We start from the raw sequence: 15,241 nt of genomic DNA on the forward strand, positions 1-15,241 counted from the left end.
GTAAATGATACAGTGTTTGTTCTGTTACTTGTTCGCGCCTAGTTGCTCATGAGAACGAGCCTTCAGCCGCCATGGGGAGGAGGCTGGGGGAAGTGTGGGCTTGCTGTGTGTGATGAAGTGGGGGATAGCTGCAGTTCTCCAGGCTGCTTGTTCCACGGAGGCCTGAATTAGTGTACTCAAAATGGAGTCTAAGTGTATTACAAAATGGAGTCTGTATCATGCTACAAGGTGAGCCATGCAGTCTCATACGTCGGCCAGCAGCCATCCTGCATCCCGGGCCCAGGTGCATGGGTGGCTGTCGACGAGTCATAAGCCTCACGGAGGTGAGGAGTGTAGGGGGAGTGGGGACTAAAATACCTTTCCTCCCATACAATAGCTATTCTCTATTTCTGGGTATGTGTATCTATAGCCGTGTTGGATACATCTCTTTCCAATGGATTACTAATTGGACCCAACTCACAGGAGTATGTTGTTTGCGCAGGTCAGAGAATTCATCTGATACAATATGTGGATATGTAATGAGTTCCACGCATCTTCTCAGAATTGTTTCTTTTTTTTGCTTGTTCTCTTGTTGTCTCTTCCATCTGCTTTTCTTTGGCCTTGGGAACACATGTTATAGTTCCTATCAAATAGCACTGTGCGAAACACGTATTGGTCTTAGTGGTCTTTGTTTTAGTGTATAGCTGCTGGAACAGTATTTGGTGAATACTACTAATGGTAACATGTTCTAGTTATATATAATGTATGAGATTATATAGTCTAAACTTCAAACATTGTAGCAGCCTTAGAGTATTAAGGCGGAAGAGCAATTCTCAAGAATGCAGTATTATGGCACTCTATATTTCCATCCTTCATTTGGACTAAATATAGTACAGTGGGGACATTAGTGCCCTTTGATATAACACATGAACCAGCACTTATGTAATCTCTTCTTGTCTTTATTATAATTTAGCAGGAGGCACACAGTTTAGAATGAGTGCTAGCAGAGGGGAGAGAACACGCATTCAGCACACCATCTTCCCAAGACATATCCATTAATATCATTGTTGTGTATAGCAAAGGCAATTTTTCCCTTTTTCCCAATGCCATAGCGTCTCACTGTAACATCACAGCAGCAGATTATGGAATTCATAATCAATAGCTGTGATATCATGTACAAGGGTTCCAGCGTTCTCTGTACCGCCCCATGTCATATGAGAACTGAGGGAAGCAGGAAAAGTTCATCACCCTAGCCACATATAACAGTAGCTTCCCCTACAGTGCAGAAGTTATGTTTGTGGCTGTTTGTGAAAGCTTTAGCTCTAGTGGTGACACAGGCCACACTGCATTTGACTGCACAGGAGCTGTTATTCTGGCTGTTTTGGAAGGTTTTGTCTCTGGTGCTACCACGGCCACACTTCATGTGACCGCACAGGAGCTATGATTCTAGCTGTTTGTGAAAGCGTTGGCTCTGGTGCTGGCACAGGCCACACTGCTTATGACCACACAGGAACCATGATTCTAGCTGTTTGTGAAAGCTTTGGTCTCTGGTGCTGACACAGGCCACACTGCATTTGACCGCACAGGAGCCGTGATTCCGGCTGTTTGTGAAAGCTTTGACTCTAGAGCTGCCACTGGCCACACTGCATGTGACTGCACACGGGCCGTGATTCTGGCTGTTTGTGAAAGCTTTGCTCTGGTGCTGCCACAGGCCACACTGCATTTGACTGCACAGGAGCTGTGGTTCTGTTAGGGAAATGTCATGGTGATGGTCAGGGGGTATTTGCTGGTTATGCACTTGTTTCTCCTTAGGGGGTGGAAAACTTTGTTTTTACTCTCGTATACCTTTCCCTCATGCCTTCCCCTCCCACCCCCTGCACTGCTGGTCCCTGGGGACATCAAATGATGTGTGAAAAAGACACCGGGCCATAGACATCATACCATTATGATTGGGTAGCTGTCAGTCATGGGGTACAGTTCATCTCTGGGTACCTTAGGGCATCATAAACCCGAGCTCCACTTTTATTGTCTATCAGATTTCATCAGACCCTCTGGATGGAATATAGTCCCATAGTCAATAGCTATGTATTGATCATTCTATTTCCCCAATGAATTTCCTGTTTTAGAAAAGTACTGCATCAAACAGTGAAAGTGAAATTCATGCCCAGGTCTCATCTATTCATGTACGGGGGTGCAAATAGGCCTAGATTTGTACTCAATATTGTACATGTTAGTCCGTGTAGGATTCTCTCAACATGTACATTTTTTCATTGTCTCTCTCCTGATTGGTGAAGGCTCACAATTGTGGCTTCTAACAGGATCACACAGCAAGTTTGTGAGCCGCAAGTATAACGAGGGTTAACAGCTCTGCACTTGATCTATTGTTTTTTAGGCTATGCGATAACAAACAATAATAAATTGTCCCTCTGCTTCTTTCAACAGAGAATAAACAGCCATCAAAGGATGCATGCTGCGGAGAAGTCCTATGAGCGCATGGAATATGATATGCACTTTAATTGGGCGTCACACCTGAGAAGACAACTGAGAACCCACACAGGGGAAAGACCTTTCAAGTGCTCAGAATGTGAGAAAATCTACACTCATAAGTCAGACCTGTACAGGCATCAGAAGATCCATACAGGGGTGCGACTTCACCAATGTACCGAGTGTGAGAAATGCTTCACTAACAGCTCAGATCTTGTCAAGCATCAGAGGATCCATACTGGGGAGAGACCTTACCAGTGTACAGAGTGTGAGAAAAGCTTCACTAAGAGCTCAAATCTGCACCAGCATCAGAATATCCACACTGGGGAGAGACCATACCAGTGTACAGAGTGTGAGAGAAGTTTCACTCAAAGCTCACATCTGCACATGCACCAGAAGATCCATACTGGGGAGAGACCCTACCAGTGTACAGAGTGTGAGAAAAGCTTCACTGATAGATCAAATCTGCAGAATCATCAGAAGATCCATACTGGGGTGCGACCCTACCAGTGCTCAGAGTGTGAGAAAAGCTTCACTCAGAGATCACATCTGCAGATTCATCAGAAGACCCATACTGGAGAGCGACCCTACCAGTGCTCAGAGTGTGAGAAATGCTTCACTCATAAGTCAGGCCTGTACACACACCAAAGAATCCATACAGGGGAGAAGCCCTATCAATGTACAGAGTGTAAGAAAAACTTCAGTGACCCGTCAAACCTTCAGAGCCATCAAATGATCCATACTGGATTGAAGCCCTATGTGTGTACAGAATGCAATAAACGATTCCGTGACCAAACAACTCTGAGGCGCCATCAAAGGATCCATACTGGTGAGAAGCCCTATGTGTGCACAGAATGCAATAAACGATTCTGTGACCAAACAACTCTGAGGCGCCATCAAAGGATCCACACTGCGGAGAAGCCCTACCAACGTACTGAGTGTATGTAAAGCTTCCGTGACCATTCAAGCCTGACGTGCCATCTGAGAATCCATACAGTGGGGAAGCCCTATCAATGCACAGAGTGTAAGAAAAACTTCAGTGACCCGTCAAACCTTCAGAGCCATCAAATGATCCATACTGGATTGAAGCCCTATGTGTGTACAGAATGCAATAAACGATTCCGTGACCAAACAACTCTGAGGCGCCATCAAAGGATCCATACTGGTGAGAAGCCCTATGTGTGCACAGAATGCAGTAAACGATTCCGTGACCAAACAACTCTGAGGCGCCATCAAAGGATCCACACTGCGGAGAAGCCCTACCAACGTACTGAGTGTATGTAAAGCTTCCGTGACCATTCAAGCCTGACGTGCCATCTGAGAATCCATACAGTGGGGAAGCCCTATCAATGCACAGAGTGCAAGAAAAGCTTCTATGACCCCTCAGTCCTGAGCAGTCTTCAAAGAATCCATAATGGGGTGAAGCCCTATCACGGCACACAGTGTAAGAAAATCTTCAGTGACCCCTCGACCCTTCAGAACCATTAAAGGATCCATACTGGATGCAAGCCCTATATGTGCACAGAATGCAATGAAATCTTCTGTGACCAATCAACTCTGATGCACCATTAAGGATCCATACTGGGGAGAAGCCCTATGGGTGTACAGAATGTGGTAATCTCTTAATCATGTTATGTTATGTTATGTTAGAGGTATTTATACAGCGCAACGTCTGTAACATCTGTAAACAAGAAGGAGGGCGGGTAGGGTTAGTCGGGAGGAGGGGAGTAGTTGAGGGGAGAAGTGGTGTGCTGTTGGCAGCTTCAGCTCGGTAAACACCGGGTGCTGGGCTTTGGTGCAAGTATCGGATCCGGCGAGACCGTGTGTGCTGTTTATGTGTTTTTGCTGTGGTGTGGTAAAGTACTTGCGGATTTCTGGGAGAGAAATGGTTGTGTGACTTTTGTTTGGGTTAAGCATGCAGAAAGTTGTGGGTTGGGTTAATGGGGTCTGTATCTTGATGCCAGGTTTGATGTCAGGTACTTCTGGTCCCGTTCAGGCTGTATCCCTGTGGGTGGGGTTGTTGCGGGTTCCTTATGGGCTGTCTCGCTGTGCTGGTGCTGCGCTGATACAGTTTTATCATAGTGGGTATTGTATGGAGTGCTTACCATCTCCTATCATGGAGTGAATGGTGTGTCTGAGCCTTTCTTCGGGTGTGGAACTGGGTTGGTACTATCTTTTCTTTTTTTGTCTAATGTGGGCCTGGTCGGTTGAGGCTTTGAATGGTTCAGTGTCGGAGTGCTGGGGGTACATCCTAGTGAATCTGTCTAGGTCAGCCTGTGTATTCAGTCGTTAGTTTCCTCCTGTCATGACTATCTTTAGTTGGTTCTTTGGTTTCCATGGGGTGACTTCCTAGGGTTATTGTTTAGTTGTAGTTACTGTGCGATGGTGCCTTGTGTTTCCCACTGTATCTTGGTGGACATTGTGTAGTGTGGGTGCTTATTCTGTTTCTCACCCTCTGGATTGGCGCTAATGGTACAGGGTTTCCTGTTCCCTTGATATCTACCGTGTTTAGGTCTGTAGTGGGTGGTTATAGTTTGGGGTCATGGTCCTGTTGATGAGTCATCTGTCATGATGCCTACCTCCAGGCATCCGGACCAAGCCCATCAGCCCCGGGAGCAGGCATCTAGACATTTAGTAAAACCTCAGCAGCCCCGGCTAGGGGCTATCTGGGTTCAGTCCTGGCGCCTTAGGCGCCAGGCTCATAGTAGGAATCAGTCCTGGCGCCTAAGGCACCAGGCTCATAGTCATTACTTACCTCAGGCAGACCATGCTGCAAATGACTCCAATCCAACATGAAGCCTAAAAGGGACTATTTTTCTACAGGGACTATTTTTTACTCGGGTGTGGTTCTAGGGACTTCTTACCTGGGACTACTTTTGAGGCTATTTAAACCACGCCGACCAGCAACACACGCTTCGCGTTATTCTGCATCCAGCAGCGTAACACTCACCGTGCCTGCAGCCTGCATCCAGTCTTCTGCCACGCCCACCTCGAATTCGGAGCTCCTAAAACAAAGAGGAAAGGAAGGGACAAGGTTAGAAAACAAACTTATTTTTATTCCACGCCTGATTCTGGATCCATCTTGTCTGCGGACCTGTAAAGAACATCATTTCTGCACGCGCCGCACCTCCAGCTGCAGCGCCGCGCCATACTCACCAGTCTTCACAGCATCCTTCGGGTCGGCGCTGCCTCCATCATTTCATCGCCGAACTTCGGCACCTAGGAGACAAAAGAAAACCACAAGGTGAGCCGAGGGAACCAACAAATATAATTCTTACCACCATAGACTTACCTGATTTACCACCGGAGGCATCCTTTTGTGACTCTCCATATTTTCATGTGCCGCATCTGTAAAGAGAGACAAAACAACACGTTTTCCTCGTGCAACATTTACCGGACGCGCCGGGTAATACAGATTCTTACCTGAGCGCCACCAGCTGCCACAAGAGCATCTTTTCACGAGCCAGCTGCAAGACAAGAAAGGAAGGGGGGAACAAGAGTGAACATCGGACATATTGAACTCTATGAACTTAATACTTACTGGTCCTCACCAGGAACCTCAGAGTCAATACTCTCCGGAACTCTCCCGAGCCTTCAAACCAGTGAAGTAACTGGAATTGACACGCCCCTGCAAATCCACACAGGATGGAGAGCTCATCTTTCAAGAATATAAGGAGAATATTTGTACGGGTTAAGCAGACAAGATTAGGAGGGCAGATCCAGTCAGTCATCGCTGCACTACGCATCACGTGGGTGGAGACCGCAGCTGTCCGGGTCCGACCGACGCCCCTGTGGGAGCCAGGTGAGCGTAACATCATCTGGGTGTTTCTGTCCTTTGTATTGCTATGTAGTCAGTCTATGGTCCTATAACGGCTGTCTCTCGGTAAGTCCTTTGGTATGTCGTGGGATATTTTCCATTGATTGCTTGGTGTGGGTCAGGGTCTGACTCTTCACTCATCGATGTTTGGGTTGTGTGTGTGTGCCCCTGTGGCCAGGCTTTTTAGTTATGATGTGAAGAGCCAAGTTTTGAGTAGTTTCCTGAATTGTAGGTGGTTTCTTGTGTTACGGATGTACTTTGGGAGGTTGTTCCAGGTTTTCGGCGCTTGGTGGAAGAAGGAGGATCCTCCAAATTTTCTTTTGTTGTAGGGTTTCGGTTCCAGGCGGATGTCAGTGCTTGATCTGAGCGTTCTTGTTGGTTGATGTAGAAGTAGTTTGTCTCTCAGGAACTCAACGTGATGCATAGAGTTTTGAATTTTATTTGTTGTTTTATTGGTAGCCATTGTAGTGTTTTCAGGGCTGGTGTTGTGTGTTCTCTTAGGGGTAGTTTCAGAAGCAGTCTGGCTGCCGCATTTTGTATGTTTTGTAGTTTTTTTAGAAGTCGTTTAGGCATACCTAAGTATAGGCTGTTGGCGTAGTCTACTCTGGGCATGACGAGGGCGATGATGGTGGTTGTTTTGTTGGCGAACGATAGGAACGGTAAGATCCTCTTTGGCGCTCACAGGAGGAAGAAGCATTTCTTGAGGAGAGCGTTTACTTGTGGCTCTAGCGTGAGATTGTTGTCCATAAGAACCCCCAGGTTTTTTTAAATCAGTGTTGGTGTTGTCCTGAGTTCCCTTGGCCAAGGGATTAAGTTGTTTTCTCCTCCATTTTTTGTGACTATCATTATTTCTGTTGTGCCTGGGTTGATTTTGAGGCAGTTGGAGTTCATCCAGTTGAAAACATTGCGAAGGCAGTTTTCTAGTGTTGAGTTTATTTCCAGGTTGTCTTGTATTTTGAAGATTATTTGTGTATCGCCGGCATAGTTGTAGCAGGTGAGGCCATGGCTTTTGATGATTCTGATGAGTAGATATAGGTATATATTGAATAGTAGGGGGGAGAAGGATGATCCTTGTGGTACTCCACAGGAGGAATCTCTCGGGGTGGATTTGAAGGGTTTCATCCATACGGTTTCCAATCTGTTTGTTAGGAAAGATTTGATCCATAGTAGGGCGGTGTCTGTTATTCCGATTCCTTCCAATCTTGTTATGAGGGTGTCGTGGTTAACTGTGTCGAATGCTGCTGATAGGTCTAGGAGTATCAAGGCAGTGCTGTTGTCTGAGTCTGCGTTCATTTTCAGATCGTCCCATATTGAGAGGAGAGCTGATTCCGTTCCTCTCATTGGTCTGAAGCCAACTTGGGCCTGGTCTAGTAGGCAGTGCTCTTCTATGAATTCTTGGGTCTTTTTGTATACGTATGTTTCGAGCAGCTTGGCTGTGTACGGGATGTTGGAGATGGGTCTATAGTTGGAAAGGTCCTCTACGGTTCCCGCTGTATCCTTAAGTAGTGGCCTGATGTATGCAGTTTTGAAGGCTTGTGGCACTTTCACAGTTGCGATCGAAAGGTTGAGGACGTTCCTGTGATAGTCCATGGGCGCTCCTTGTTTAAGAATTGATTTGTATATGTCTGGCGGGCAGGGGTCTTCGGGAGACCCTGAGTTATTGCTTTCATTCACCAGTTTGACGAATGTCTCCACTGTTATTTCTGGAAAGCTTTGTAGTTTGTCCGGGTGTTCTTCCTGAGTGTAGGTGGGGATTGTGGTCAGATCGGGAGGTCTGCTTTGTATGGTTTGTTGGATACTGGTGATTTTGGTTTTCAAGTGGTCTGCAAGTCATTGCATAGTTTCTTGGACGGAGTTGGTGTGTTGTTACATCCCAGGGGATTTTTTATTTCATTTATGAGTTTGAAGAGCTTTTTCTGGGTGTTTGGTACTTCAAAGATTCGGTTGTTGTAGTGTTTCCTATTCGCTTTTTGTATTTTTTTTTTTATGCGCGGTTGTGTTGTAGGAATTTCAGCTTGTTGCAGCGTTGTTCTAGTCGTCAATGTTTCCTTTTCATGGTGCCGAGTAGTGGGGTGAACCATTTTACCATAGCTCGTTTATGAGAAAGAGTGCAAGGCTTTTCTTTGACTAAGTTGTCTATAGTAGTTCTAATCCAGGAGTGCAGCAGGGCTACTTTTTTGTCCAGGTCGTCTTCTTCCATAAAAGTTGGGTGTGGTTTGCGGAGCTCCAGGAGTTCAATTAGTTTGGAGTTTTTGATGGTTCTCCAGTTTCTTTTCATGGTGTTCAGTGTTTTGTCTGGTTGACTGTTTATTGGGGTCTTCATTTTGATTATGAAGGGGATGATGAGGTGGTTGCTCCAGAGTATTTGAATCGGGGGTGCCGTGGTGAGGAGTTGTTTGATCGCGAAGATTGCATGCAGTGTATGCCCTGCCGAGTGGGTTGCTCCTTTGAATAGTTGTTGCACATTCATTGCTGCTAATTGGCTGGTTAGCGATTTTTGTATGGTCGTGGTTTCTTGTTCAAACCAGATCAGGTGATTGTGTTTGATGGCTAGGATGGTGATTGCTTCTGTGAAGGCGTCTACGAAGGTTACATCGTAGGTAGGTGGTCTGTATATCAGTATGAATTTCAGGTTTGATTTGGGACTTACTGCTAGACGTATGATTATGGATTTGCATTTATCGATGTTTAGTGGGTCTTCCAGTTTGATATCCAGGTGTTCCTTGTGGATGATTGCCAGCCTGCCCACCCTCTTTTGCTTTTCTGTTTGATTGGACGCTTTGAAGTATTCAGGCAGGCAGTTGTTGAGCGTGATCTTGTAGTTGTCGTCTAGCCATGTTTCTGTTACAAATAGGATGTCGATCCCTCTGTCTCAGAGCAGATCGTATATTTCGGTTGCATGTTTGGACATTTACCTTGCATTGATTAGGTTGCAGTGGATCTTTTTGGTGTGGTTTTGTTTCTTAGTTGTTCCTTGTTTTGGTTTGTGGTTGTTTGGTTGCGGTGCATCTTTGTTGGCGTTGATTGGGAAAGGGTGAGGATCAGTGAAGGCTGCATCTTCATTGAAGAAGTCTGCTAGATTGAAAGCTTGGCTGTTCAATAGCAGTGCTTCTCTATTCATGCAAGTTAGGTGAAGATCAGCAAAGGCTTCTTCTTCATTGAATTGGTCATTTAGGTTGATGTTTGGGTTGTTGGTTATTAGGGCTTTCCTCGTAGTTTTGTTCGGTGTGCTGTGAGGGTTGATGGTGTCCGTCTGTTCTTGTGATGTATGAGGTGATGGAGTCAGAGTCTGCCCGTTCTCTTTCTTGGTGTTCCCGTCTTTTTTCTGGTTGTCTCTGACTATTCTTGGAGTGTTGTGATGTCTCTGTGTCATTGGGGTATCCAGGTTCAAGGGTTGTTGCGAGGTAAGGTGTGAGATATAAGGATTTTTCCCTTTGGAAGTTTATTCTGGTCGTTTTGGTTTTTGGCGATGTGTTTCCTCCATTTGTGGCTTTTGCTTTAGGGGTGGTTTGGATGTGTGTGTTTGTATTCAAAGTGGCCTTGTCTTGTGCTTTCTCGGCGCCCCTTCCTGGTCCGGGGCATTTTGGTGCTCGGTGCGGAGGTGCCATTTGAGTGGTTGACTGCGGTGTCTTGTGATGGCAGTAGTGGTGTTTCTTCTTGTGTTAGTAAGCTTGGTTGCTTTTTTGTGCTGTCTGTTCTTCGGGTGGTTTGGCTATATCACCGGAGCACTGTCCGGTGGAGTTGTACTGCTGAGCGTACAGTTGTCAGGGGGCGTAGGACTAAGATGGGTGGCTGTCTATGTAGGTCTATGGGTGGTGGTGGGGGGGTGGTACTATACTATCACGGTCTAGTCCTCTCTATGAGTGTGTTAGGTTGGATTAGGCTAGGATTGGCCTGAGACTAACATCTAGCAATGCAGTTCTAGTATCAGTCCAAGTACAGTAGATTTGACAGTCAATTAGAGAAGTTGGGTACACCCCTAAACACAGCTAGATGTGAGAATCCTGTACAGTGGGAGAGAGGCCTACACCTAGCGATTAAGTTCTAGTATCAGTCTAAACACAGCTAGATTTGACAGTCAATTAGAGCAGTTGGGTACACTCCTAAACACAGCTAGATTTGAGAATCCTGTACAGTGGGGTGGAGGCCTACACCTATCGATGCAGTTCTAGTAACAGTCTAAAACAGCTAGATTTGGCAGTCAATTAGAGCATTTGTGTGCACTCCTAACAGAGCTAGGGTCGCTCCCGACAGTGCAAGTGAGCACAAGACCACACACAGCTAGACTCGGGAGTCCTGTTCAGCAGGAGAGAGGCCCACACCTAACAGTGCAATCTGAGTACCAACCTAAACACAGTTAGGGCCTAATAGTGCAATTTGAGTGTCAGTCCAAAAACAGCTTGATTTGAGGGTGTGGGAGAGAGGGCGGCAGTGGGAGGTAAATACAGTGTTTCTGATAGGTTTGCTAAGTGGCTAGATTTCCAGGGCAGAGCATTTGCTCTGCTCCCAGCCCAGGCCGCCCCTACCTTATCGGTCCTTGTAGTTGCTGGTTGACTGCTGGCTTCACTGGCATCAATCCTGATGACTCATAAGAGATCCCACACAATAGAGAAACTCTACCAGTGTGCACAGTGTGAGAAAAGCTTCACTCACACCTGCAGACGCCTCAGAGGATTCATGCAGGGGAGAAGCCCTATTAGTGGGAAAAAAAACTCAGTGACCTCTCAGGCCTGAGCAACCATCAAAGGTTACATAAAGGGGAAAATCCCTATGTGTGCACAGAGCGCAAGAAAAGCTTCAGTAACCCCTCAAGCCTGAGTCGCCATCTGAGGATCCATGCAGGGGGGAAGCCCCATCAATCTACAGAGTGTAAGAAAATGTTCAGTGACCCGCTCAAACCTTCAGAACCATCAAATGATCCATACTGGATGGAAGCCCTATGTGTGCACAGAATGCAATAAAAGCTTCAGTGACCAATCAACTCTGAGGTGTCATCAAAGGATCCAGACGGGAGAGAATCCCTATGGGTGTACAGAATGTGGTAAGCACTTTAATCCTGCCTCAAGCCTGATGACTCATAAGAGATCCCACACTGGATTGAAACCCTATCAATCTACAGAGTGGAAGAAAAGCTTCAGTTACCCCTCAGCCCTGAGCAACCATCATAGTCACATAGAGGGGAAAACACTATGTGTGCACAGAGTGCAAGAGAAGCTTCAGTCAGCGTTTAAGCCTGAGGCACCATCTGAGAATCCGTACAGAGGGGGAAGCCCTATTAATGCACAGAATGCAATCAAAGATTCAGTTTCCCTTCAGCCCTTTGCAGTCATCAAAGAATTCATATGGGGGTGAAGCCCTATATGAGCAGAATGTGGTAAGCACTTTAATCATGCATCAAGCCTGATGACACATAAGACATCCCAGACTGGTGCAGAGTGTGAGAAGAGCCTCAATCAGAGAACATTGCTTTATGGGCATCAGAGGTGCCATCCTGGAGAGTGACCACACCAGTGCACAGAGTATGAGAAGAGCTTCAATCAGAGAACACGTCTTTACAGGCATGAGAAGTGCCATACTGGAGAACGACCACACCAGTGTACAGAGCGGGAGAAGCTTCATTCATATAGTTAAAAGTCACGTATAAGTTGGACAAGGACTTATATGACAACAGTGCATTATTTATGGTAATGTTAATGTTAAAGGATATTTGTACCGTGCACTATCACCACCGGAGTGGTCCGCTGGCGCTTTGGCGGCTCTGAAAAAAAAAGGGTTAGAGGGTGGCCAGTTAGTGGGAGTACGCTGGAAAAGTGCAAGAGAGCAGTGATGTGCTGTTGGCAGCCTCAGCCCGGTGGGTCCGTTGGCTGGGCTTGGGGTGTTTTCTGGTCGGTAGTCGTCGTGTGCTGTTGTGCAGGTCTATGTGTGGTTTGTTTTGTTGTTGCAGTGTAGTGAAGTTTATGCAGATTGTTGTGTTTATAGGTTTGTAGTTGTGTTTGGTTAGAGTTTGAGAGGTGTATGCAGAGGGGTGAAATTGTTAGTGATTTGGTTATTTGGCATTGCTGTCCTTGCAATTATGTCTTGGTGTGATGCTTGTTTTCATTCACTATTCCATCTCAGTGTGGCACTTGCTAATCTTCAATATTCTATCTAGATGTGAGGCAAGCTAGTGATCACAATTCCCTCTAAGTGTGGCACTTGGTGACGTTCACGGTTTCATTTAAGTGTGGAATTGTATTGTAAAGAAAATTATAGGTGATAGGGGCCAAAAAGTGGAATTTCCTTCCAACCACTGTTGTGTTTCCTGATGATAACTGGATTTTTTGGGAATCTTGGAAGTCCTGCATAAGCAGCCCTGCTGCATTCTCCTATGGTTGAAGCACTCTGCGCCAGGATACCTTTTGGGTGAATGTTGCATGTTATTAATATGTTAAATAGAAACAGTTCATGGGCTAAGCACACACAGTGAATATCTGCTTATAACCTGCATGGCACATGCACCATTCCCAGTATGATAGCTCAGCAGGTTGGCCAACTGCTGCAGAAATGTAGGGACCGGATGTACATTTTGTTTTACTTTCATCCTGACGACTACCCTAGCTATGTTAGGTTGAGCTTGGGAAACCCCACCTTTTAGAGCTAGGGCGAGATAGGTTTCTTAATAAACGTGTATTCCAAAAAATGATATCATTTTGTCAGCCTCCTTACTCCATGACGCCACAGAACCCAGAACCGATTCCCTTCAACATGGCATGAATCAGTGTTTGACTTTCCCCTCCCGCTTGCCAGTTTTTAAATACTATTGAATTAACACAAGACATGGTCCTTATGCAGGAGCTGAATCTGTTGTCTTGGAACACAGATGGCCTGCGCAAACATCTGGACGACCTTGATTCGGTTGATTTCATTAAATCTTCAGACTTCATATGTTTCCAGGAAACATAGCCCTGTAGCCCTCTATATTTGGAGGGTTATATGTGTTTCACGGTACTGCAGTCTGTCCCTCCCATAAGATAGGATGGCCAAGTGGGTGGCTATGCATGTGGGTTAGTGTAAAATTGAATGCCCCCATAAAATGTATTGATACAGGTTCACCGGATATACCTATTAATTGAAATCCGATAAGGTAACACTTTTTTCTACTCAACATCTATAACAGTAACAGACCCTGTGACTTAAATGGTATGAGGACATATAACTTAGAACATTTGGTAGCCAATTGGGTTGGTGATAAATTAAAAAAAACAATTGTGTTAATTGTGGGAGAAACCTTCTGTACAACCCCTTACATGAAATAGTCATTCTATTGAGGAGGACTTCATTTGGGGCTCTCCTCCCCTAACTCCACCAAAGCTAAGGAAATCCTATACATTTGCCTTACCATCAGCCCAGCTTTTTTTATTAATTGGGTATTAGGGTGTGTAACGGGTGACTAAACTGCGATGCTAGCCTACTTATCATAATGGCAGGACCTTTAGCAATGTTTATTATATACTAATTGGTGTAAGAAACTGGAAGCCATAAAAGTCATTAGAAGTTGTCCAAAGAGATGAAAGTGTTCACTACTCCCGACCATAACCCAAGCCACAGACTTGGCAAATTTATATAATTTGAGACGGCCCACCTGTTACGTCAATCAATAAATAATAGGCGTTTGAGTTGGGGAGACTGTGACCTCAAGAACATTATTCCGTTGATTTATCATAAATTGACAAATATGGTGTTAATATGAAAGGGTAATTTATAGTCTTGCTCCATTTTTTTTTAACCAAAAATCATAATTCAGTGTCCTCAATCCAATTGAAGAGGGAGTCCTGGTTTGATGAGAATTCTATGAAGCAAATAACTAGTTGTAGCACTTGAAATCTGAAATTGTGTGGGTAATGACGCAGTAATGCAGTACACCCTTTTCTGTTGGTAAGTGTTGGTAAGTGTATTCTAGCCTCCACCTTGTTTAATGTGTTCTTCAAGTGGGGTGCTGGGTAATATACCGTCTCACACACTCGTTCTCAGCATAGGGTGAAAAGATTCCATTGAAAATGTTTGAGGATTATGGTGTCCTTATTTCCTGGACCCCAGGTGGCCTAATTAAACTTAAAGAGCATTTTGTCGACTAACACAATTAACCCTTTAAGTGCCATGGGTTTCCCCTTCCCCACCCGTGCCAAAGCCTTTTTAGGGTGATTTTGGTATGTCGTCATTCAATTCCTTGTAACATTTTCGTTACATGTGATATCTCGGCCAAATTCTGGCCCTTCTTTTCCCACATGTAGGCGGTCGTAACGGCACCAAGGAATCCTAGTTTGCTGTAGGGGGGTGAGAAAAAATAACCAAAAAGGGAGAATATTTTTTTTTTTAAATGCCAATAAAATGATGTACAAAGAAGACTGTGGTTTTTTCCTTGTAAGATCTAGGAACAAATGCTTTGCTGTGCTGAATTCCCTGTTTTCCTGTCTTTCAAGAACAGGTTGAGTGGAAATGATGACAAATTATTTTGATATGTTATCAACCGTTTTGAGAGAGGTAGGCGATGTTGGCCTTTTTTTCCAAAAGGACATGTGTGGACGGAATGGAAGAAAAGTGTAGGAAAGCTGAATGGGAGGACAGAAAGGCATACATTTCTGAAAAGTAGACAAAAGTTTAGAAAGGGGTGATTTGCGCAGGTCAGGCAACAACTATGTAGGGAAAAATTCCATAGTTTGGGGAAAAAGCGGGAAAATGACTGAAAAAAGGGTATGTGGTGGACATGGTTGGCCTGGTACGGCAATGGCTTCTATTGATTTTGAGAAAAACAATGCTCCGCTACATTCCCCCGACTATTGCAGTTAGGGAATCACACATTTTTTGTAATGTTTCACTAAACAAGCAAAACCACAAACCAAAAACGGATCCATGGTATACAGGAGTTTTATGCTTATGGCCTGAACAGACGTACTTAGCATGTATAAATAATGAAAACAAATG

The 15,241-nt window shown here is 45.1% G+C and overlaps 1 protein-coding gene across 1 annotated transcript in view; it reads left to right on the forward strand.

Moving 5' to 3' along the window:
- LOC138489296 (zinc finger protein 678-like) overlaps window positions 1-12,962 on the forward strand; it is an 87,456-nt gene extending 74,494 nt beyond the window's left edge. Inside the window, exon 2 of the mRNA XM_069616995.1 lies at window positions 2,422-12,962. Within this exon, the coding sequence (XP_069473096.1) occupies window positions 2,443-3,411 (969 nt within the window). The 5' untranslated portion in view covers window positions 2,422-2,442 and the 3' untranslated portion in view covers window positions 3,412-12,962. The remainder of the gene's footprint in view (window positions 1-2,421) is intronic.
- Window positions 12,963-15,241: the final 2,279 nt, after the last annotated feature.

The sequence above is a fragment of the Ambystoma mexicanum genome, chromosome 9 (genome assembly GCF_040938575.1).
Source record: "Ambystoma mexicanum isolate Mex_15411 chromosome 9, UKY_AmexF1_1, whole genome shotgun sequence".
In the NCBI taxonomy this organism is placed as follows: domain Eukaryota; kingdom Metazoa; phylum Chordata; class Amphibia; order Caudata; family Ambystomatidae; genus Ambystoma; species Ambystoma mexicanum.